The sequence below is a fragment of the Mastigoproctus giganteus genome, chromosome 9, assembly GCF_048544385.1.
Source record: "Mastigoproctus giganteus isolate SK-2022 chromosome 9, ASM4854438v1, whole genome shotgun sequence".
In the NCBI taxonomy this organism is placed as follows: domain Eukaryota; kingdom Metazoa; phylum Arthropoda; class Arachnida; order Uropygi; family Thelyphonidae; genus Mastigoproctus; species Mastigoproctus giganteus.
In genome coordinates, this window is record NC_143583.1 from 50365474 (window position 1) to 50390772 (window position 25299).

Consider the following 25299-nt stretch of genomic DNA (forward strand, 5'->3'; position numbering starts at 1 on the left):
TGAATGCCACTAGACATCTTCAAACTTATATTGGATACCAGCAGCCGATGTAAGCTACCAAATTGAACAAGCCACCACTCAGTTTTCCCTGTATAAATGTTGTCATACAGTGGCATTTCTGATAAATGGGTAGTGTTATTGATTCGAGATATAATAAAGTGGAAATGTTATTGAATACAGGTAGGCGTACATGTTTACCACCGATGTTTGTCTGATATTTCGGCTAAAGTAAACGAGTATAAAATAATAAATTTTCTGTTTATACTCTGGGATGGGCACCCAGAGTTAAAGGAGTTCATAAAATAGAGATAGTATAAAAACAACGCCGTATTTAGCAGTTACAGAGTTTGAACACTTGGAAATGCTCCTTGCTTTCCAAGGAATGAAATTAAGGAGCACTTCATTCCTTTGAAGAACGCTTTTAGTTGATAATGATTTTTTACTCCGTTATATATTCTGAATTGCTTCTTATCAACTATACAGTGTGAGCATAGATCACTCAAGTTAGCAGTTGATTTTCTGTCATAAGTACGACGTTCACAATGCAAAAAATAGGAGATTAATCGACAAATTATCATACAGGTAGTTGATTCTTCTAGGATATGCAACCTACCAGCATCATTTGCTGAATTCTTCATTGTCCCTTGGGATTAGAGCATAAACTGGTATTGGAGAATCATATAAAAGATGTTAAAATATGCAAATATGTATCTCAAATTATAAGAGCAATGAAGCTCAATCCTTCCTACTTTAGTACTATTTGTAAATTATAAAGATCTCATACCTTTTGATAGGAAAATTCTTCAGCCCAACGCCAACATCAAATTGCTCCAATTAATACATTGTGTGAAAAGACTAAATTTATAACACGATATTATGCTTTAAAATTATCGTTAATATATACGGGTTTCTTAAAAACTAATCTTGTATTCAATTTCCATTATCACTCACTGCCAAAAGGAAGAGCAAAGCGTAGCCGATGTACATCAACCCACCCAAAACTAAACCAACCAGCAATATCAGACTGGAAATCGAAGACAATTGTCAAAATTATTTAAAATATTTTTGACTAAATTTCTTTATAAGGGACTAGGTTATTTCAGTATGATCCGTGCTCACAAGAAGTAAAGTGTCACACTTAATAATATCCACTCTCTTATAATAAGATTCAATTAAAATTAGCGCTCCACGACAAGATTATTTTTGTTAACCAGTGTAAATTGTGCTATTTACAAATGCGCGTAAATAGCACGTAAATATATATATCTGAATTTATATCAAGTAGTGTATCTGTTAACTACGGTCAGTCTTCTATTAGAATCCTTTCATATCCATACATTATAAAGGATGGATGGGGAGAAATATATTTATCTGGTGAGCAGCAATGGCAACATCCAGCGGCAAATAAAAGTGACGAATTAGTACTGAATCTTCTCAGGCTCATTTATGTTAAGCACCTTCCCACTGAAACATCATAGAGATGCACTTCTGTGCTTTAGGTCAGATTTATTTTAAACCTGGCTTGGTTGGACATAACAAATTTTAATCTTCTTCCACCTCCCCTTCATGGCCCTGTCTCCTTGAGATACCCTGCTTCCACGCCAAGAAAATTTTAAGATATTAATTTTATTTTGTGATAAGCATTGCGTCCCCACAAAGAAAGCATACCTCCTCCGCTTTAAAAACCCGGATGCTTTTAAGTAATTAAAGGATTTTAGTTGAATAATGCATACAAAGTTTATCTTTCGTCCATTTTTCTTGCAATTGCTATTGCGCAGCGTCATATAGAAAATACAGCAACCCATCCATGTTCATTCATCTTCTGACTACGGTTGATGTTTTTAGAGTAAAACAAACCTCACCCCTTCCCATCTTTCCTTCCCCCAACCTCTCCTTCGATGTCTTTGTTATTATTTCTGCCTCTGTAGCCTTCGGCAACGATTTGCACGCAGTGGATGCCTAAGATGAAGATCTGCTTGGCTGAAGGCGTGCGGATATGTTTAGCTTGGGCGTCTCAAGGGATAATGGAGGCTGAGGAGCGCGCCCATGTGTCTGTACTTGTGACGTAATCCCATTTCATGTCAGCCGCATGCACTCTTTCTCCATGTGCAGGAGCTTAATTATTGATCTGGGTCATAATCTTACCGCCTGCAAGGGAGGGAATATATGACAAACTGAAGAAGGGGTCACTGCCTGTGAAGGCTTATAACCCCGAGGCTGACTGAGGAGTTGTGGCAGCTTATTTACGGAGGCTTACGATTCAGATCCTGGTGCGATGCATGCCGTTCCTACGTAGTCTGCGAGCCCTAACTGTCATCGGTGACAGGTTGGGACCCGACAGACCCTCGTGGGCTGTCCTCCTCCATCATATTATGTCGACAGTTCCCCGTTCCCATGTGGGTCGTGTAGATTACAGTTCCAGTCATCGGTGCAAGGCTTATGTGACAGGAAAAACAATCATGAACGCTAGATATGACGCGTCTAATTCCATCAGGGGTCGCATTGAATCCTGTAGAGGCGATTTTTTTTATTTATTTTTATTTAACTGTCTTCCGTGCTTTCTTTGATACAGCAGCTTCACATATCTGCCGTCGACAAGCGATTACAATACTTAACTCTTCCTCGCTGCTGACACCGTAAGTTTCATTGCCCATTTCTTCCATTACTTCTAACCGGTTGTCAGCTTGGCACATACGTCTGTCGATACAAGCAGTTACGACAGTGAAAATGCTGTCTTCTATTTGTCATAATATGACTGCTTTTATCCCCTTTTCTCTCCCTTTCTTTTCAATTTTTTTCTTTTACTCCTTCCTCCATGAAAAATTACCAGAAACACTGGACAGCATATTACAAAAATATCAGTAGAGCATTTCTTTTAACTTTAATAAAATGACTTCAGTCTTATTTTTATCATAAAGTAACCCAAAGACAAAATTCAGTTCTTTACTCATATTGGATTTCAAAGACCAAGCATAAAGTGATGAAATGAGAAGATTGCTGTTGTTGGTAATCCGCACTCTCCTAGCATCAAATGGATTTATCATACTTCTCCGAGTCTTGTTGCTATCCTGTAGAGTTAAGCTGAACTGTGTGCTTCGCTGCAAATGCATCCTTTTTCCTTTTCCCTATGGCTATTCATCCGTCAAATTTATTGAAACTGGCAGCCCCCTTAGGTCGTCTTTTTATTATTGAGAACACTGTAATACAAAGTTAACTCTTGCAAGATGAAAGACGCAAGATAATTATTATTTTTTTTTATTTCAAAAGTAATCGTATAATTAGGCAAATATCGTGTTAGCTGTTCTTAAAGAATATGAAGTGACTTAAAATTAGATTGTTTGACTAGTATTTCATTTCTGACTTATTCAAATATAAATAATTAACTGCAGTAGATGTATGTAATAAACTTCATCGTATTTTTCTTAAGCTGGTATTGAAATCATAAGAAAAGAAAAGAAAATTGAACTTAATTTTTAACAGTTCATTTATCCGACACACATAACAAAACTTACCGACTGCCACTTTTGTTGATCCAGGGCGTTTCTCGTTCCTAAAATGAAAGAAAAAAATATATTATTCATATTTATTCTAATTTGCTTATGCTATTTTGCATTCTTGTAATACACTGAAGACAAAATTGCAAACATTACCTTGCTTCCACATCTTGTTTTATTCACCTTTAACTGCTGTCATGGCATTATTATGGAAATTAACTCACTGTCAACAGGCTCGTCCAACCTTTTTTACGGCTAGCGGGCAGCTATAAAAGAAAACAAAACAAAACATTTTAAAGTTTAGGCAACTTGCATCTTTATTTATTCATTTCCATATATTAATATTATTATTAAAATAAGTTAAATGTATCCAAACAAAAATATTTTGCAGAATTACTAAAGTCAGATAATCACTGAAAGTTACTTTATTTGTTATTATTTATTTATTTATTATTTTATTTTTTTCTGAAGGTGAAATCCAACACTTAATTTCATTATCTTTCTTGTAACGCGTAGTTATCAAAACTTAACGAATTCGTGCCGGTCTAGAGTTACCTTTTTTGTGGTGAGCAATTTTACTATACGTCGCTTGGAATACCTTCTGTAAGACGAATAAAATATACAAAGTAAAAATCCTGTCTGGTACTTCAACAGTGTCAATCTTGAGATGAGCAAAATCTCATCACCCTATCCCTTTTGGAAAGAAGATTGTTGGTTGCTCGTTGTAGGCGCATCAGCGACTTTATGGTAGGAAAACTATGTTATCTTCACCTGAGACTGACTAATTCAGTCATGTTTTGAAAAAGGCCCATAAAAATTCCTCGCATCATTGACAGAATTCAAATACAAATCCCCTCCCCCCCCAATGTGGAAAGGGCGGTGATTATACCAACTCTGCTACCCACCAGGGCAGAAAGGAAGGGAAAAATATATACTTCTGCAGAACTGATTGATCCACAGATTACTTTACTTTTCATGAAAGCATCACCTTATCCTATAATTCAGTGGTGTTAATGATTCAGAACTTTTCATATTGTTTCGCTTCACGTCTGTGGCATAGCATTGGAAAAACGCTCTTCATGTCGCGAAGGTGTGCAGAGAATACACTTAAATGCCTTACGGTCCACTAAGTCTGTGGACAAAGTTTGGTCGATTTGGTTGTACTGCAGATACTCGTAAAGTACTGTGACCCGTGACTAGAAGTTTTTCGTTTATATTAGTATTTCAAATGTCAAATTTCTGAAAATGCGCGCATACAAGAAAACTCCTAAGGGAAACAAAATATTCACTTGGGGGGGGGGTTTGAAGTAAGAATTTAACTCTTTTTCTTTATGGAATATTAACAGTAAGGAAACACTCATAGACTACGTGGATAATTAAAAAAGTGAGTTGATTGTGATAAGTGAATTACGGAATTTAAGCACCACAATATCTATTTAACATTGACACGTTTGTGGATTCTGTGTTTAGTCGGGCTCGAGAACCGAGGTAGATGAACAAAGACAACTCTATCAATATCTGTTTGCAGGCTTGATGATAGGATGTAAAATCGAATCCAGAAACCTTCCAATGTTGAATAGTGTTGTGACCAGTTGGTAAATCACTTAGCTCACTAAGTTCACTTTTAAACTATCCATAAACTATTAAACTATCGTCCTTTTCTCAACACATATACATATATTTTCTTTTCTTTTCCTAGTATATCCTTAAGTATTAAAATATAAATAAAAATGAATAAAAATCCTAATTTTGAACACCCACAACAATATTCAGTAAAAGTTGGACCAAATTGAATGTGAAGTCCTGATTCGTGCGTTTAACTGATGCAAGGTATTCATATGTGCCAAAACAGTAATGTAACAACCCACCTGTAGATAAATAATACATGTATTTATTCTTTTATCTGCTATTGTGTAATTTCATATTCTCTCTAAATAGATATTTATGATGTTTTGGAGAAACAGATATGGTATATTAGGTGAATGATGCAAACTTTTATTATTTTATAATAGGATCGAAACCCAGCGAAGAAAATCGTCGTGTGGAGACAGCTGAACGCGAAGAAGGTAAGATATGTGGATAGATGCATTTGCGTGCATGTTTAGTATTAGTTTTCATAACAAGAATTATAGGAATTGTATGTCACCACTTTTGACACTTTAATCAAGCTATAGAATAAAAGACAGCAGATCTCGCCCATTTTGTGTGTAATTTTCTATTTACACTCACATCGGACCAGGCAGGTGTGTAAGAAATCTCTTATTTGGTCTCGATTCCTTTGTGTTGCTTGAAATTATTAATATGGAATTGATTTTGATTCTGCATTGTTCGATCACTACTTCCACTCCGAATGTTGTATTGAAAAATTTGCATTGAGGACCTAGATTTATTACCTTCATTCTGTCACTTATTTATTTGTTTATTATTTTATTAATTTAAAAGTTTAATTTATTGTTTAACTTATTAAGAAAATTAATTATTTGATTTTGTATTGTCAAATTCTTTTTTCTTCTTACCTTCTCCCCTCCCCCGTTCGCAGATACTCATTTAACAAACACACTATGGTGTGTGTGTGTGTGTGTGTGTTTTAATAACTGTATATTTTATTTTACTCTATTTATTTCTACCAAACACGGAGTTCATGCTCTAGCCTTGTTATAAAATGGATGGAGTTGATCTGATCTCTTGATTCGCCAAATTTATTATAGTACAACCAGTAAAACTGTAAAGTGCCGCACAGACCTTTTCGGTCACGGAACCCCTCCCTCAGATTAAAATATCGTGTTGTTTCATCGTTCTCAATAATAAAACATTATGTTTAACAAACAAAAATATCAACTCTTCTTCAAAATTTTCCCTACCATATTTAAAAGTACGCAGATTAAAAAAAAAACAATAATATATATATATATATGGATAGATAGGTATAGAAATATAAATGTGTTTGTTTGTACGCAGTCCGCTCCATACATATTCATTTTATATCTTGACTTCCAGAAATTCTAGAGGGAAAAAAAAGTCTGAACAGCGTACCTCTCAGAATTAGTGACGGAATTATATGAATTTAGGGCCTCCGTAGCCGAGTGGTCAGGGGCGGGAGTGCAATAGTACATGCTCTTTGAGTCGACCGGAGTTCAAGCCCCTGACTGCTAAATACGGCCGACCTTCTAATCTTCACTGGACCAGCTGGCAGATTATGGTCCATTTCCCTCAACATGAATCGTTGAGGAGGCTTACATTTTGCAATGGATTGATAATGGCTGCAGTTTACTTTTTTTTTTTTATTGAATTTACCCCCCCCTCCCCCAAAAAAAAAACTTATCTCTTACAATTAGTATGAGCTTTTATTTATTTGTTTATAGTATTAAGTTGTTCCTGCCAAAATTTGGCTACATCGCTGTTCAGTCTACACACAAGTACAAGTTTGTGTCATATTTGCTATGAAAACTCATTCGTGGCGCACATGATGCTTAGAAAAATTCTCACAGACCACGACTAACTGGACCGCTGACCCCCAGGAGTTCGCAGACGACAGTTTGCGTATCACTGAGCTAGACTGGAAGAAATATTGTTTTGAACATTGGTTATTAAAATTAAGCAATGATTATAATGCCTTTCATTGATTAATGCGAGACATTATAATTGAATATCGCTAGTGCGGTTTGAGTACCTTGTAGCCTAGCGGTTAGGCGCGCGGGTGCACACGTGCCTTGAGTGACCGGGGTTCAAGCCCGTGACTGCTGAATACGGTGCTGTTTCTTGCATTCTGTCTATCTTGTGAACTCCTCTGACCGTTTGGTCGTCCCGTAGTATAAACAGAAAATTTATTTATTTTACCTGTATAATTAGAATAGTAAGAACTGAGGTATTGAAGAAAAGAGTAGTGCTATTAAGCAGTTTTTAGATACAATTAATGTTTTAGAGATAGAAAATGAGCTGCATTCTTTCACATGGTCTTGAAGGGAAGTTGAAATTTTTATTGATGACACTTGCATTAATTTTTTCTATTACAAACTTATTTTAAAATCTTAAGTCTGTGCTATTTCTTCTTTCCTTGAAGGGAATTGATTTAGAGATCACCAAATCAGAATTACAAAGTGATTGACACTTGATTCTATGTAAGGTTTGAACTTAAACAGTGAGGTTTATTGGATAGAGTAAAGAGCGAGTTCTGTTAATAAGTAACAAGTAGGCTGTGACATTCTTGCTCGATTTAGAACTTATGTTTGGAGTTCGTTATCAGGGCTTCAAAAAAGAATCTGCTGCGCCTTGTGAAGACAGTCTTTATCTCGTTACTGTGTTTGAACTGAAGTAACGCACAGCTAATCCCAAACAGGGTTAGACTAACAATGTAATTTATAATAAGTATCCAGTAGAAATATAGGACGCAGTAGCACAAGTTCTGCTTTAATGATAAATATCTGATAAAGTTTTTTGTTTTCTTTTTTTGAGGGAGGGAAGCGTATAAAGTAAAGATTTATCCATCTCACTTTCATATATGAACATAGGACGGAAATAAAGCTTATATGCAGCCGTCACGAATGAATTATTACTAATATCTGAAAGAATCCAATGGCTTATCATATAAGCATATGCGTGTATATAAGAATATACAAGTATCCTTAAAGTTGTTGCTTTTCGTTACTCTAAAAACGGGAATGAGGTTTTTGATTCTTCTAACTTACTGTGTTTGAACTGAACCAACGGACAGGCAATCCCAGATCTATTGGAATTCTACAGCGAGAATCGATGCTGCATTCTGTCAGAGTTAGAAAGGCTTCACATAGTTTTGAAGTTCCAACTCGTTAAAACTTCACAGATTCTTGGTTCTTCTTGTTTCTCCGTCTGCCTCGAGCATCAAGTCATCTCTCACTGTCAGCTTCACTCGATCCCAAGGCAGTTCGCTCTTATGACGATCCTTGTACGCATGATCCAACGAGACGTTACTGTTCTATACCGAAAATTTCAGCTATTTTCACACTGAGTAGAACATCATCAGATTCTCTCTTTCACTGCCTGCTTATCAAGTAATGTGATTGATATCTTTGATTTACCGATTGATTTATCTTCCGAAGTGCGCTTCCTTTTTTTTCTCAGGTTTTTTTTTTTTTTTTTTTTGAGATATTTTCGATAAGTAAAGCTGGATGCAAAAGCCCACACTAATTATGGAATGTTAAATTTAAGCAGGCTTTTAAGATTTCATAGGAGTAGCTCGTCTGTTAATGTATTTATCATTGAGATTATTGACCATTCTTATATCAGTACAGCAAATCAAAGTAGTGATACAGAAGCAATACAAAAATAAATTATGTATTGCTTCTGTACCACTACTTTATCCATAATTCATCATGATGATAATGCATAGCTTTCACTGAAATGAAAATGACTCCATCAGTGATTTTTACTTTACTTTTTTTTTTTTTTTTTTCCTGTGGCGCCACGAAGATTGATGTTATACCCATATCCTTCATGAAAGTGGAAAAATATTATAAGTATTCCCTTTCTTTCCCATTCTGATCGCTAGCACCAACTGCTTTACTAATACTAAGAGTTGTACACCACCATTGTCTGTGTACAATTGTTGGAGAAGAGTAGGCGAAATATAGCCGATGCAGCTTTTGTGTCATAAAACCACAAACAGAAGAGTACTTCAGTTAGTATTAAGATTGCAAATGCAGCGGACTTTTTATTACTTCCTTGATACAAAATTGCACGTCATTTTACATTATTTAATTAATCATCTAGAAAATTACAGTAGTACGTTGATTAACTCATGTTTATTCTACACAGTTTCATTCAGTTTGTTTTCTGTAGGCTGGTTTTTGAAACGTTTTTACAAAAATACGAACATGTTGAGAATACATTCTCTGAACCAATCAACTCTAAAATCCCACATTCTTTAAAAAATCTGGCACATTTTTATCAAAAAAATCAACATTTATAATCCGGAAATATTAAGGCAGTAATCCAACACGCGTATCAACGATTGCATTTGTCTTTAAGAATCCATCCAAGAGAGAGAGAGAGAGAGAGAGAGAGAGAGAGATGACATTTCCTTCTTTATAAGATGCTTGCAGGTCTGTCCTTTCCTTTAATATTTCTTTTGCGTCCAGCAGAACAAACTCGGCTTTGCAACGTGTTCCCTGGTATTGAATTCCTTTCAAATAGATGGCCTCTACAAAATATTAACAGGTTATTTGTTTAAAAGATGAGACTGCTAAGACAGTCTATTTTAGGACTAACTGTTCTCATCAGATAGCAAGTGGTCTCTAGCGGCAATACGCAGACAAAATAACTAAAAAATTGATCCATGTTTCTCCAGTATACATGATCAATTTTCAAAGTTGTAATATAACTAAAGGTCATTGTATTATCCGTCCTTTGATTTGTTTTTGTGTTTCCCACGGAAAAAAAAAAAATATATATATATATATAAAATAATAATTAAAGAACAAGCTAGTCATAAATGATGTAAATAAGTTCGATTGTATGTGCTTAATATTTATTGACAACTACCCAACCACTAGGTACCTCTAGTGGTTGAGCAGTTTCAATAAATGTAAAAAATAAAGAACTAGAGTAAATAATTAAAAATAAAGAACTAAATATTAAATATAAAGAACTAGAGAGCTTATGACTTTTAGAGCTTAAGAGTTATTATTATTTTTTTTAACCAATGAAACCAGACCATTAGTTTTACATTTCCTTAAAAATGCATTAACATGATCTCTTCCGAAAAGTGTATTAATACGATCTCTTTCTTCAAATGCTTATGTGGCAACCTATCATTCCACGTTGGAAGTCTGTTAATTCTGTTGAACGTGTCATCTTGCATGCCCACTTTTGCAATTGTCCGTTCGAAGCGCAGTGTGCATAATTATAGCAGGTTCTGTGATGTGTTGCAGGCATAGGACCTGTTTCCATGGAGGGGTGTCCGGATATTAATGGTTGGTTAGTGTGTGTGTGTGTGTGTAAAAGATTAAAACAAAATAAAATGAAAATTAAGCCAGCAGCATGGCAAACGAGTAGAGCAAAAATAGGTTGAATTATTTTCAATAGATTGAAAAAAATATATATATATATATTTTATTATAGCCTTAGTAAAATAGGTACATACTATTTAATCGGATATTATGTTGGTTATATTGGTAGAGGCCGAAAATGTAAAATTAATCAGTAGGCAGCATAGACAAATACTTATCGACTGTCGCTAGTATTTTGGAATATCTTATTAGAACATAAGCAGTAATGTGCACATACTCAAGGCATCCGGGATTAAAAATACGTTCATAGTTATTCATAATTTTCAGCACTCGCAGAAAATGGGAATGTCGAGCTAAAATGTGTACACAGAACTCGATTATAAAGTCATTGTTAATTCCTTCTCAAATTCTCAGATTTTATTAATCTCTCAAACTGTAGTATTTTAACTACACGTAATATAGTCTCAAGCGAGTGTTGTTGTTTATTAACTCGTGGTACTTCGGTTTTCATACTGCAGTCCTGGAATTAGACTTATAAAATACGTGTACTGTAATTTAATTTACAGGCTAGATATCCTGATGCATCATGGTCTTGGCGCTTGTTCCAGTTAAAGTCCTTTGCGTTTCTAATACTTTCGAGAACTGCTGCGTATTTATAATGTTTTGCCTCCCTCGATGCAAGAAGTTCTAGACCTCTTTCAAGTGGGTCAAGTTAGCTTGTCACGGGGAAAAGTGCATTTTTTTTTTTTTTTTTTTTTTTTTGATTAATTGTAACTCCTCAAAACAAACCAAGCTTGAGACCACCGCAGTTCACAAATAAGATACAAGCTCATAACTTGAGTTGCCTTGACGCTAATCCATGCTGCCCTATTAATCATAAGCAAAAAGAGTCTACTTAATAATAATTAAACACAAACTTCATTATATGCTTCATTTCATCACTTCAAGAAATAATAGATTGTTAGGCTGATCTTAATGTCTCCGAATAACATCAGGTGTCCACTAAAAATCTGATTTATGTCTGTGTGAGTGATGATGCTATTGTCAGTTATTCTTTAGTAAAGCTGATAGTCTCCAAGAATAACGACTGTATTGTTATTATGTAAATAGGATCCACAATGAATGATGATGAATATATTGAGTACCCGTCATGTTTCATAGTAATCCAGTTTCATTTCCCTGAGGATGACTGGTTTGCAGTCTCACTTTTCGATCTCGGAAGCATTTCTCAGCCATTCAGGTTCAATTTACGATTCCCCGTACGGATATTCAGAGAAATCTTATATACCAAAGATGTCAGGTACATGATCAAAAAAAAAAAAAAAAAAAAAAAATCTGTGGACTAAAGATGGTTTCTACATGGCAGAATTTTTACAATCCATTAAAAGTGTTCAAATCTTGCATTGTTGTAATATTAAAAGTTTTTGATCTGTGGACGAATTAAACCAATAACGTAATTTGACACAAATTACATTCTTTACACAATGATAAAATCATTTACTATTCAGTAATACTTACATAATCTTTACATAAGTAACGTATTGCTCAATAGTAAATGATTTTATCGTGTATCAGGCTTTTGAATAATTCCACACGAAGTAACCGACTCGTGCAGTCTTGAATAAAGCGGTACAGAGTTGTTCAGTAAATTTAGATCAGCCATAATGACGTTAGAAAATATCGCTTGACGACAGTATTCGTATCCAAATTGAGGCATCAGGAAATGTTAAAGGATCCTTAAGAAACCTTCCAGCTTAAAGTATCCCAAGTCTTGATATGGTCTTTGAAAAGTGGAAGAAGGAAATGCAGGCGATGGACTTAATGAGTGAATATTCTGTATGTTAAATCGTTGTATTAGAGATTGCTGCCCATAGGACAGTTTTGCAGTTGTGTATTGCAATTTTGACCAGTTGACTATGTTTTGTTTTAATGTGAACAAACGAGTAAGGTAGTTAATGCAGTTTCGTTTCTTAGAAAGTTTTTGATTTTAAGAGAACAGACAATTCGCATTCTACCCATCCTTTGATATATGCTCCACGCAATTGTTGTTTTCTTTCAGTAGAGAAGTTAGGAACCTTCCATTGTATGGAGTGATGATAATCTGGCTGCATTTATTTCTGCGTTGGGACACACTACTTGAGTGCATGTTAGAATTACGGCTTTGTTTTGCATTTTACTTTATACCCGGTTATGTTGCACAGTGGAATTTAATGGATATCCAGCTATTCGTATATCGTAACGCTCTCGTATAATCAAGGAAAACACGAGAAAGAGAGAGAATTTGGTGCTTTTGAAAGTCCTAAAATGCTTCCGAATTTATCCCTTGTTAATACTTTGTTTTCGTTGCATTTTTACGTGTGTGTGTGTGTGTGTGTGTGTGTGCGCGCGCGCGTGTTTTGATTCCAGTGCAACAGCCGAATAGCTCCTGTATACGCTCTTCGCAGCGAGCTTTGATTGAGTTTGAAAGCAGGGCGCAGAGCAAAGAGCCTTTGTATAATCCTCTTTATGGGGACAGGATTGCCTGAGGTTGGAGAAGTAGGGCTCAGTGCCTTGGCTACCTTTGTCACGTAATCCACTCGTTCTGACAGCTCAGTAATGGGCATGAAAATTCAATTTCTTTGCATGTAAGGGTAGCTACTACCGGGGGAAGGAAATTTTCCATGCTCGTGGTAATTGGGCGTATAAACGAAATGCCGCCACTGCTGACGGTGAGATTAAACGGGGTATTTTATTAAAGATGTCTACATCTGTTAATGACTACGAGAAGCTGTCAAGCTCCACATTTGAATAGTGCGCTTTTCTTTTTTTCTTTCTTGTTTTTTTATTATTAATATCAATGTCTGATAATTAAATATGATAAACTTCATATATTTGCTGCTGTCACAATATTTCTATCATTTTAAGCTAAATCAGTTGGTGTTTTTGAAAAGCAACTTTTTGATAAAATGAATATGTTCTTCTTAACCTGCATATCATTTCCGTCTCTCTCTCTCTCTCTCTCTCTCTCTCTCTCTCTCTCACACACACACACACACACACACACACACACACACACACACACACAAACACACACACACACACACGTTTTGATGGGGATTTTCTAAGAATTATCATCATCTTGGTTAAGATGTTTTTTTATGAAAAAGAAAAGAAGTATAAGGAAGTGGCCAAGTTTTTCATATTTTCTTGAATGGGATTTGGTTTTTCCGGAGTTAATATCATATATGCTTATGATGGGAATTTTCTTAAAAAGATTCATTATCTTTTTAAACGATTTTTTTGAGCGCTTAAAAAAAGAAAAAAAAATCATTACGTTATTCAGAGGAAAACCATCTATTTCAGATATGATTGAGATTCTGATTAGATGTGTAGTGAAGAAAAATGAAGAACATAAAAGTGTGTAATTTTATAGAAAGTTTCTGAACTTTTCATTTTTAAATGTATATCAGTATTTAGTGGAAAAGCGAAACTACTTTCCACCATGCAAGACAAAATTTTAGGTCGAAAAATATTCAGTAATTCATATATTTTTCTTTACCAAACTAATAATTATTTGTTAGTACAAGGTAATAGTATTGCTAACTTGAAACTAAGTTAATGTAATTCCTTTGAAAACAGCGAAACTGATTTAATTTACTGTATTCAGAGATCTATTTTCAGTGAACTTCGCATGAGTAAGAAATACATTTCCTCTCCAAGTTATTTTTTGCTTTCATTTTTAACACATTTTATTACTGATTCTTTTTTATTTATTTATTTATTTTTTTTTTTCTTTTTGACGATGGGATTTCTGTATTCGAATGAAAGAAGGCAAATTGAAAAAAGGAAAAGGGAGATATTCACATATTTCGTTAAAGGAAACGTAGGTCTGTTGTCGCTGTGAAATCATCTCTAGTTTTCTTTGGGTTTTAAGATAGGATTGAATTTGGTATTGATTACCAGATATTCGATTTTTTCCCCCTACATCCATGATATTATCGGTTGTTCAGTGGAGGATTACTGCTTTGGTCGGAAAGGAACGATACGTAGAAGCAAGCACGTTAGATAAACTCATTGGTGATGTGGTGTTGTCAGGAATGGAGGGTAAGGGGACGCGAACATTTTTTGAAGATAAGCCGAAGATCGACAGCTATGGTAAAAGAAAAGTGGACCTTCATGTTAACGAAAGTGTAATAGTTTCGGGTGGCGTACTATATTGATGTGGTTGAAGGCGGAGAGTCTAGTTGAAAAAAAAAAAAAAATAGAAAATGCATTTCGGTTGTCGAAGTAGCAAGCAATCTATCGAATCTAAAGAAAATCCAGCATCCAGTAATAAGATAGTATTATCTCTCTCTCTCTCACACACAAAATCAAAAGAAAGGGCGCTTTTTTTTTTTCCCCAGTTAGTCTATAACTGTTTTAATGCCGGTTATTGAAATATTCAATATTAGAATTTGTGATGTGTTTAAACGAAGTCCTAAGTGACGAAAATATCTACAACCTTACAATTTGCGATAATTGCTGAAACCAGATCATGATATTGAGGGAAAATGCAATTCACATGCCATAAGTATAAATAGCAAATAAAATATAGAACAAACTTCGTGTAGAGTCGTCTCGCTTCAACTGCATATTCAAGTACTAAAATGATTCTAACGAAAAGATAAATGCGGTACTGATTGCATTACTGTATGCCGAATTCACACGAAAGCAAAATATTTTAAGTTTTGTCATGCTACACGAACGCCAGGGAAAACAGAATTCCGAACATCAAAAAACACTCTATCCCACCTCGCCCATAAATAAATAGAAAAACAACAGAATTTGCAGTACAACTTAATCTAAAGTTAAAAAAAAGAAAAGTTACGTGTACATAAAAGAGAATAATTTGAATTTTTCTAAAACAAAAAAGTCCAACTATTTTTTTTATTATTATTATTTTTTTCCCTTTAACGGTGACTTTTCTTTACTTTAGAATATTGTTGAAATTTAAGTGATATATTTTCACAGCATATAAGTAGCCCCATCTTCCAGTTTCTGGACGTTCTGGACAATTTTCTTTTGAATAATAAACATTGCACTGAAACTTGAATGACAGCTTCATCTCTTTCTGTAACGCAAGTTTTGCATGTGAACCTAGTAAATGTCATTCAGATGGGAGAATGCAAGCTATTCTTAGAACGGATTTTATTGTACTCTACGTTTATCGAAGAAACATCATTTTCATATAGCATAGAGGCGATTCAGATTGCAGTTTTAGTTCAAATTCCATCTAAAAATTAAATGATTTGAAAAAAAAAAAAAAAAAAACCTTTGTTGAATTTTTGCACACAATTGAAAACTCTGATAATAGGAAGTTGTTTATATTTATAGTTCAAGCCCTTTGAACTGTAAATATAAACGATGCATTTCATGGACATGTTTCGCTATATATATATTTATTATTTTTTATGGAAACTCTAAACACGAAATCTATTAGAACCCATATAACTTAATACTGTGCATGGGTTGGAGGTTGAAAAGGCAGAAGGTACTTATTGATATTAGAATATAATTTCTGTAAATTGTAAATTTCAAGAAATACATATGATGGAAGGTTGGTACAGAAAACAGGAGTTGAAGAAATGAATGAGGAATAAGAAAAGTTAGTAGGTAGACTGTCTACTATTTTACTGGCTGTGCTGTTCCAGTTAAGAGAATCTGAGTTATAAACAGTAAGTATATTCAGGATATCACAAGGGTGAAATTTGTTTCGACTAATCTTATAAATTAGACCCCCGTGGATCAGTATTTCCAGTATTTTGAAAAACGTTTTGCCAAGGGTTTAGTTTGTTTTTATATATACCTTTAACATGGAACCTTTCTTGTTTTTAATTCCTGAGGAGATGTTCAACAAATGTATATACTGATTTCTGCTTGCTCTCTAAAGGTTCGTCTAGCTTGATAAACTTTTCGTCTTAAAATAGTGAGCTCTTGCGTCCACTATGGAGTGCACTTTGAAGTTAATATCTATTTTCGGGAAGATTTAGACATGGCTTTTTGTACAGTATTTTGGATTAAGACAGCTAGTTCATCAGCCATAAAGTGAAAAGCATAATTAGTATTATCAGAGGGACAATCAGCAAAAACAGACTTATCAAAACTCTGCCATTTTATATTATGTAGAAAATAGCGTTGCAACTCTCTGGGTGGGAAAACAGTAGTTTTAGGTGATGAAGGAAATGGTTCTGTGGTCAGAAGTGATATGATCAATGTGCACCTGCCAGTTATAGATATATGGAGCAAGATTAATAGGTGCCAGGGACACATCAATATTCGATTAGCCTAGCGAGGAATCAGTATTTTTGCTAGAAACTAGATTTCGAGTTGCATCCATTAGAATTATAACTGGATTAGGATTTAGAACATTTATAGAATTAAGGTATTGAAGTTAAGCAGTTGTATCATCTAAGGCGGGCAGTTTAAGGAGATTCCATAAAGAGTATGAGTAGCACGAGTTATTCCCACGCAAGTATCAAACTATGAGCGGAGGGAAGAGACTTTTAACACATCTAAACTTTTATTAAAGACGATAACGGCAGTTTTCGGATTTTAATGTTGAGGCTGAATGATTCTTAAAGAAAGTTAGAAGCCCATAATTTTTCGACGAGAAAATGCTCTTGTAAACAGATAATGGTGTTAAGACATAATATCAAAAATATGTCTGGCCTCATCAGCAACTGTTCTTAACTCTGTGAGCAGTTAGTTGTACAATTAATAGTTTAGATTCCAACGTACCTGGTTTAGGATCGTAATCTCTATCAAGGCTACATTAATTGAATGGTGTGCGATCTTATTGTTTTTTGAGCTCGCAGATATTCCGGGAAAGCAGGGCGTCTGAATTCTTGGCATCCCATTTCTAGCGCTTAGTTTGCACGTTTGTACGCGCATTATCTTTGGAAGAACATTCGTATACCGAATGGTTTGTATAGACGTGTCCTAAACGAGCACAATGCCCACAGATAGGCGGATCCTCTCGATAGCGATTTGAGGTGTGACCGTAGGATAAACAGTTAAAATACTTAGTCGCAGCTGTGACGGATTTGATATTATGAGTTGACCAGCCAATAAATAATCATTCAAGCGAAGTATTATGGAATATGGAATCGAGCTGAAGGGATAGGCCAAGCACTCAGCTGGGAAGAAGTTTTAGAAAGTGATTTGGTTTTAAAACGGAACTTAATTCCAGTACTAACATCTTCACGAGTAAAGCCGTATCCCTTACATTTTTTTAAGAATATGTTGTCAATAATATCTTCCTTGGAATGATCATTGTCTATTTAAAATAAGAGGATTGTTGGATTCAGTTCCTTAGGTGCCTCTGCAATACAGCCTCAATCTGACAAGGATTTAGAAGAGGTCATGATTTGAATTTCATTTTTAGAGAGAGTTTCGGTTATAGCGCCTTTATTTGTTATTAATATTTTAATAACGAATAAAGGTATTATAATGAGAGCTTTTACTTCCTTTATATTACTTTTTAGGGTTTCACAACATTATCTTTGACCTCGTGACTGGTAGAAAGTGTTGAAGTATCGGAAGCTTTAATAATAACAAGATTCTATTGTTTCATAGTACAAACAGAAGGTTGAGAAACATTTGGTGGTTCTGGATCAGAAGGACATGAGCTGAACAAACATTGGCATCAGAAGATTTAAAACAGTAATCCAATCAAGGAAACGAAGGTTGAAAATCTCGTAAATCATCCCATTTCGTATTCTTGTAATACCAAACAACGGGAGCCTGAGAATGGCCTAGAGGCTCGATTGGAGAAGACACCATCACCAAATTGTGATCTGAGATGCTTAGAGGATCAGACACCTCGACTGTCTGCTGCTCTGAAGGGTTGTTGGAGAGAAATAGATCAAAAGTGTTGGCTGTGTGGTTAGGATTATCTGACATTCTGATAGGTAAATGAACAATCGGTCATTAGTAATTGCAAAAGCTTCAGCATCTCGACTAGCTAGGTCCGTGTAACTAAAAACTGAAGTCAGCTGGGTTGTCGACATTAAAATCACTGAAGTCAGCTGGGTTGTGGACATTAAAATCACTGAAGTCAGAAACTGAAGTCAGCTGGGTTGTGGACATTAAAATCACCAAGGAAATTTTTAAATGAAAGGAAGTCAAAGAGTTGCAAGTGATTAGTGCAGTTGGATTAATCATTGTTTCCGATAAAACGACTTGAACAAATTTGCTCAAAACAGCTTATCATTTTAAAACCAGCGATTCTCACTCTTAAGAATAAACATGGAAATTCACTATGAATGACATTCTGCAACTCAGTGAAATATAGTAATTTTCTGGTTTATTTAAGAATCAAATCAGTTACATCAAAAATTTATTTTAATTTGGAAGAAGTAGCGATCCTTAGTTCATCATATATAGAATCTGAAAATGACCAAACTGCCATTAATATTGATCATAAATAAACTTAGCCCCCTTCTTACATTTATGCATTCACATTTTTATAATCTTCATAATTAGCGTGATTTAAGTAGAATACAAGGTGTATCAGCCTTCATAACCACACCACTAGTTTAAAGGCTGAGAAATTTTAAAGATTGGTATACATTCCCTTTGATTTAATCGATCCCAATCTTCCGTTAAAGTTCGAAGCAATTATCCACGTGCGATTTACTTGGGTTCTTTCAAAATGGGCAATTATTTACGCTCCGTGTCTTTTATTATTGCTGTCCATTCATCGTTATCGTTTCTAAAGTTACATTTTCCCGTTCTTTTTTGATTTGTGCAGTTTCGTTTTTTTTATTTTTTAATTTCCCATTGAGTTTTCCTCGGAACCCGTTTCTTAAATATGTTTCATTATGTCTTCCCGCAAGCCTGCAGTTTCGTTTCTGCTTGGTCGTATTTTCACTTTTATCGTACTTTCATTCTTTCCATCATCTTAAATTTGGTGTTCCGCTCTAATTATTCTTACTCTTTAAGGAGTCCTTTCTTTCTTTCCATGATTGGGCGACATTAGTTTAGCTTGAAATGTATCTCTACTTAGAGTGCACATTAATTTTCCTCGAGGAAGTATAATTTTTTTTCTCCTTTCCATTTTTTTAAACCTGTTTTTTGGTATTGTGGTTACGGCAACACACGTATATTCACTGATTGGAGGTCGACTGTTCAATACGTACAGAAAGAAACTCGTCAAATACTGAATTACTTATGTATGGAAAAGATTTTTTTTTTTTAATTTGCTTCCTAATGTTGGTAGCTGGTGTTATAATTAGTGAATCAACTAGTGTTTATACTATATAATGAGTACAAAACTAATACTGTACTTTATTGTTTGAGTCAAGAAGTTAAATTCTAGTAGGATTCACAAATTTATAGTACTCCAACTTTCAATAATGCCATTGATATTTTGTCTAATATACTCGTAGAGTGAAAAACACTGGGATCTTTTAAAACACCTGTCAAAGGATGCATTACTTGTACGTATATTAATGTTTGCACTTATGGGGACGTACACCTCTCTATGTTAATATCCGGACATCTGCATAACTACAAATATCTTTTATTTACAAGAAATATCCTTTATTTACTCGTCACCTTAAAGCACATCATTTTATGGTTTACGGTTCAAGAACGGCATGACTTACACCAGGCTGGAGGATATCACCCTAGGTTATGTGTAGTTATTGAGGATGGTAAAAGTGAGTGGATAGATACTCACACTTTCGACACGTTGAGGGAAAAATAAATAATACGTTTTCTGTTTAAACTTCATGACGGCCATGTAGGTTCAGAGCAGTTTAAAAATAGCTAAAACAAAAAAAAAAAAAAAAAACATTACTGTATTTAGTGATCATATGGGCTGAAACCACGGTCATCTCAAACGCGTGCACTTTGTACGCCCCCGTTGACTATTCATTTCGTATCTCCGCCAAAACATGGTTTGGGGTTCAAGAAGGCTTGTTTGATGAACTCTTGCCCTGGAACAATGGTGTCTTCATTAGGAGCTCTCTGTAGACTTCTCCTCATTGATTGTCACCTTTCTTTTTGCTAGAACCGCTACCACGTGGTTTTGGAAAAAAGGTGGCTTCTTAAGCTTCATCATCGTGTAGAAGGTTCTCGAGTAATTCTTTTCCAGACGTATACAAAAACTTTGTGCTTTAAGAATATTTGAAGCGTTTTGCCTATTTGATATATTTCTATAAAATATTAGGATCGTTGAAAAGATATGTCAGATCTGGACGAGGACACAAAGCCAAGCGGGAATAAATCACGGACGCACAGTAAATGATATACGTCTGCGACAACAAAATATGCAAAGTATTAATTAACTTTTTCCTCAAGAAGGAACAAGTTAGTTAAGGTACGCAGTGCGTTATACTTCAGGCGAATTAGCAAATAGAATAATACACGATTTCAAAAATAAATAAAAAATAAAATAAAAGAAAATAAAAAACAAGCAGAAAGCAACGACTTTTATGTACGAACCGAAAGCATTCCGTTTCTGTGCACCCCCATAATTGTTTATTTATTCATCCAATCAGCGTATGGCAACAAACAGAATATCCAGTGCCCTACCTAAAATTTAGTATATGAATACCCTGTGTGATATATATAAAAAAGGAAAGGAAATAATAATTGTCGGATTTATTGTTCCTATTTTAATGAAATTTGTGAAGGCTTGACAAATCGGTCGAACAGATCCAAATAGGAAAAATCAAGAAAATCCATCCACCCCTCGCAAGTGGCACACCGGTTTGGGAAAGCTCGGGTTCGAATCCCGTCAATCACGAGAGATTTTATGGTTTTTATATGGCGCAATATGGTCTAAGTCGATGACTCGCCTAAAACTATAATACTAGGTGTTTAGATGACTCTTTCAGTGCAATACCACCACTTTGCTTAGTGGAGGCTTGAAGTGATGGAACGGATGTGTTGTCTCCAGTGCAAAGCTCCGGCAACCCTCTCATTTCCTCAGTCACAGTATGATTGATGTCTTTAAAGGTCATGATAGACATCATGGCGAGATCCAATCTTCCTTACACTTCGAGAATACAGCTCTAAAACGGTATTCGCAGGCTGGTCGCTCGATAGTGAGTCTGAGTACTGGTCATCCCTGTCGACTTTGCTGGTGCGTTCGACTCACTTTGGTGGCCGAGCGTCCTAGGCAGACTGTGCCAATCAAAGCTTCCAGTAAACCTATAAAACTCAATCAAAAGCTACCTTTCCAACAGGTCAATCACTGTCAATGCTCCATATATGAAAATCACAAGACAGGTCTACAACAGAGGATGCCCACAGGGGCCATCTGGGCCCATTCTTGTGGAAACTTGTCCTTGATGAATTCCTTGTCATGGACCTGGGAGAGGTCACCTCTCAGGCCTATGCAGATGATCTTATTATCACCGTTACCGGCGATTCTAGGGCACGACTGGAGACTTTGGCGAATAATGCACTACAGAAGCTACAGGACTGAACTGAACACCATAACATCACCATCTCTGCCACCAAAACAGATTCTATTCTTCTCAAAGGAAGTCTCAATGAAGCCAGACCGCCACAGATAAAAATCGACAACAGGACCATAAAATTCTCCACTCAACTTAAGTATCTAGGAGTTATACTTGACATCAAACTAAATTTCCAGCCACATCTTAAATACCTAAGAAGAAAGATACGCAATTACCGCCCTTGTCACCAGGGTCTCCAGACGGGACTGGGGACTCAACAGGCACACTCTGTCCTTATTCTATAAAGTGGTATTTACCCCGATTATAACGTACACAGCAGGCATCTGGTACCCGAAAGCAATCACTGTTAGTGTAGAAGAATCCTCGACTCTTTGCAAGGAAACATCCTGCTCGCTACTACCCGTGCCTGCTGCACTGTCAGTACCCATGCTCTGCAAATCCTGGCAGGCGCCATGCCACTGGACCTGGAGGTGGTCCGCTGTGGACTACTCTTCCACCTCTTTAAAGCAAATTCCAAGACCATCCTCGACTTCACAACAGACCCCGCAAATGACAGAACAGCAGAAAAGAAGCGTCTCTTTACGCATCTGCAGCAGGCGTGGCAAGCGAGATGTACTACTGCCAACAAAGGCGAAATCACTAGAAAGTTCTTCCCTTACATTAACAGGGCGTTCCCCAGGTTTCACCCCTGGTTTTCACCTGGCCTTTATGCTACATATTTGTTAACTGGCCATGGATCATTAAAAGGCAAACTGACGGCCCTGGGAATCATCGATGATCCCACTTGCACCTGTGGTGGGAGTGAGAGTTGGTCGCACCTTATGTACGACTGCCCCCTGTATGAGGATCTCCAATGCACCTTCATCACTTCCTTGACCTACATACCCAAAGACCAAGAAACACACCTGCTTGATAGTAGGGAGGAATATACAGCTTTTACGCGTTTCACACAAGAGCTCTTCAGCAGAAGGAAATCCTTATCTACAGTTCCTGTACCGGCACCACAACGGTCCCAAGGAAGACAGCAAACGATCTGAGACCATGATGGACTTTCATCCAGACTAGACAGTCATGAACTGGACCGCCACACCATCAAACGGACAACTATCCGACGATTGGAGTTTGAAAGCTACCATTGAATTGAATTAAACCATCAATGTCAATGACAGAGGCACCAATTGGTGATCCTATCTGTGCTCCCTTGTACAGTCACTTTCGACCCCATTCCTTCCTCTTTCTTCGCCTTCGCCTGATGGATTGAGTGTCCATTAATTGGTTGGGGATGCCTTCGCCTATATCCCCTTACGCTTACTTTCATTCCCTCTCTTCTTCTGTACACCCTGTATTACCTCACTCTATCTAATCGCTTTTTTTATTATTATTATTTTTTTATTTTATTTACTATTTATTATTATTATTTTTTTTTTTTATTTGTATTTTTTTTTTAACTTAATCTCCGCTCAGGAAGCTGAAGTGACCCTGACGGAGACTAGCCAGAGAATTATGGGCAGCCTGGCTACCTCCTAGTGGTGTGTATGCGGACAACGTGGGGTTCCACCAGGGGCCCTGCGGCCAAATGCCAGGACACACAACAGAACTCAACACAAAAGTACACACTCAACACTTTTCTGGCATCTACAGTAGTACTGTATTTTTTCACAGTGTACATATGGCGCAGATGTGGGAAACCACAGGTGGCGCATGACCCTAAACACAATGTATATGCTGGGGCCATTGTCGAGACCACATAATCTGGCCTCGACAATGTTATGTGAATGTTATTATGACAATGTTATGTTATTTAAAGGAGCTGGGTATATTCTTGCCATATCCAAAAATTTAATTACTTCATACAGCATGTCCTCCCCACTTTTTTTAATAGTGAATACATCATGAAATTGTCGAACTAATAGAACAAACTGATCTGTGAAAAGATCTAAACTTCCCAAACACTTCCTCGTTCATTTCACAATTATACGTGGCCTCAGTTCTAATCTCAGTGCAGTCCATTTCCACTTAGTCTTCCAAGCCCCATGTAATTTTTCTAAAGGAAACCCAGTTATCATTGTTCAACCAATACTCATCTCATTTGTCCGAATTATTCGTTATATGATTCCTTTCACTTCGAATGTGGTACTTGTGCCTATGTTAGTTCTGATATTCCCTGTCAGGGACTTGGTAATTTGGAATCTCCTCTTTTCGATATTCTCTGGCTTAAAATATCTATAAAACATTCTGTCAAATTCATCTGTTGCCTCTATCGTTCTGGTACACTAATCACTTGGAACTCTTTGACTTCCTCTCTTTGAAACTACTTTCTCCAGTCCAGCTTTCCTAACAGTGAGATAATTTTCTTTGATGATTTTAATGTTCGCAACTCCAGCTGGCTCCCATTTTCTAGTCAAACGGACTCAGCTGGTCGAGATACTGAGCCTTTTGCAATTACTAATAACCTCGCACAGATTGTTCACTTACCTACCAGGTAAATGAACAATCTGGCTACCAGACAATCCTAAACAAACAGCCAACATGCTTGATCTTTTTCTCAAAAATAACCATTCTATGTACACAAGATGAATAGTCCTCTAGATGATGGTCCTTCTCTAGTGGAGGCTTTCTCTTTTGGTCATTCTCAAACCCGTTTTGTTTGGTATTACAAGAATGCAAACTGGGATGATCTGTGAGATTTCTTTTCATTGGTTGGATTAGTTTAAAATTTTCTGATTTCAATTTTTGCTCAGATCCTGTCAGTGAAATTATTCTTGTAGGGATGAAATCCTTTATTCCACACTCCACCTTAAAATCTTGTCCTTTTTCTAAACCTTAGTTTTCCAATAAGTGTACTAAAACTGTCAATATAAGAATGGTGTATATTGCAATTGGCTTGTATCCAAATGTCCCAGTTTGTTTTCTGCCTAGACCAAAGCTCACAGCAATTGGAAAACAGTTATTAATCAGTCGAAACTAGATTTGGAACAGGCTAAGAGTAGGAAACTTGCTTCTTATCCAAATGGTAGTTGAGCATTCTGGCTTCATGCCAAAGCCTGCAACTTTTGCTCATCTCTGTTCCCACCTATGTCAAAACCAGATGGTTTTATTGCCACTTAAGCCAAAGCCGACCTGCTAGTATCCTACTTTTCTTCCAATTCATGTATTGATGATCTTGGTAAATCACCTCCTACCATATCCAGCAATTTTGAACAACCTTGATGCTAATAAAGTTCTATTTCCTGATGGTATTTCTGTACGTTTTTCAAAACCTGTGTTCCCGAATTTATTCCTGTTCTGTGTCACCTTTTTTCACTTTCTTATTCCAAAGGTGTTTTTTCTTCTGCTTGGAAATGTTCTTATATCCATCCATTTTATAAAAGG

The 25299-nt window shown here is 36.0% G+C and overlaps 2 protein-coding genes across 5 annotated transcripts in view; one reads left to right on the forward strand and one right to left on the reverse strand.

The window, feature by feature from the left end:
- Nucleotides 1-25299, forward strand: part of LOC150080211 (protein timeless homolog) — a 734420-nt gene that overhangs the window by 344147 nt on the left and 364974 nt on the right. The window contains exon 12 of the mRNA XM_090380646.1: nucleotides 5507-5560. Coding sequence (XP_090236772.1) covers nucleotides 5507-5560 — 54 coding nt within the window. The remainder of the gene's footprint in view (nucleotides 1-5506; nucleotides 5561-25299) is intronic.
- LOC150080212 (uncharacterized) overlaps nucleotides 1-25299 on the reverse strand; it is a 350995-nt gene that overhangs the window by 133415 nt on the left and 192281 nt on the right. For 3 of the 4 annotated variants that reach the window (XM_090381608.1, XM_090381611.1, XM_090381609.1), the window contains 2 exons: nucleotides 3651-3760; nucleotides 3513-3550 (listed from right to left, as the gene is read on the reverse strand). The gene's annotated coding sequence lies outside the window, so the exon portion shown is untranslated. Of the gene's footprint in view, nucleotides 1-3512; nucleotides 3551-3650; nucleotides 3761-8179; nucleotides 8246-25299 lie in introns of those variants that run through there. The other variant, XM_090381610.1, reaches the window with a different exon arrangement.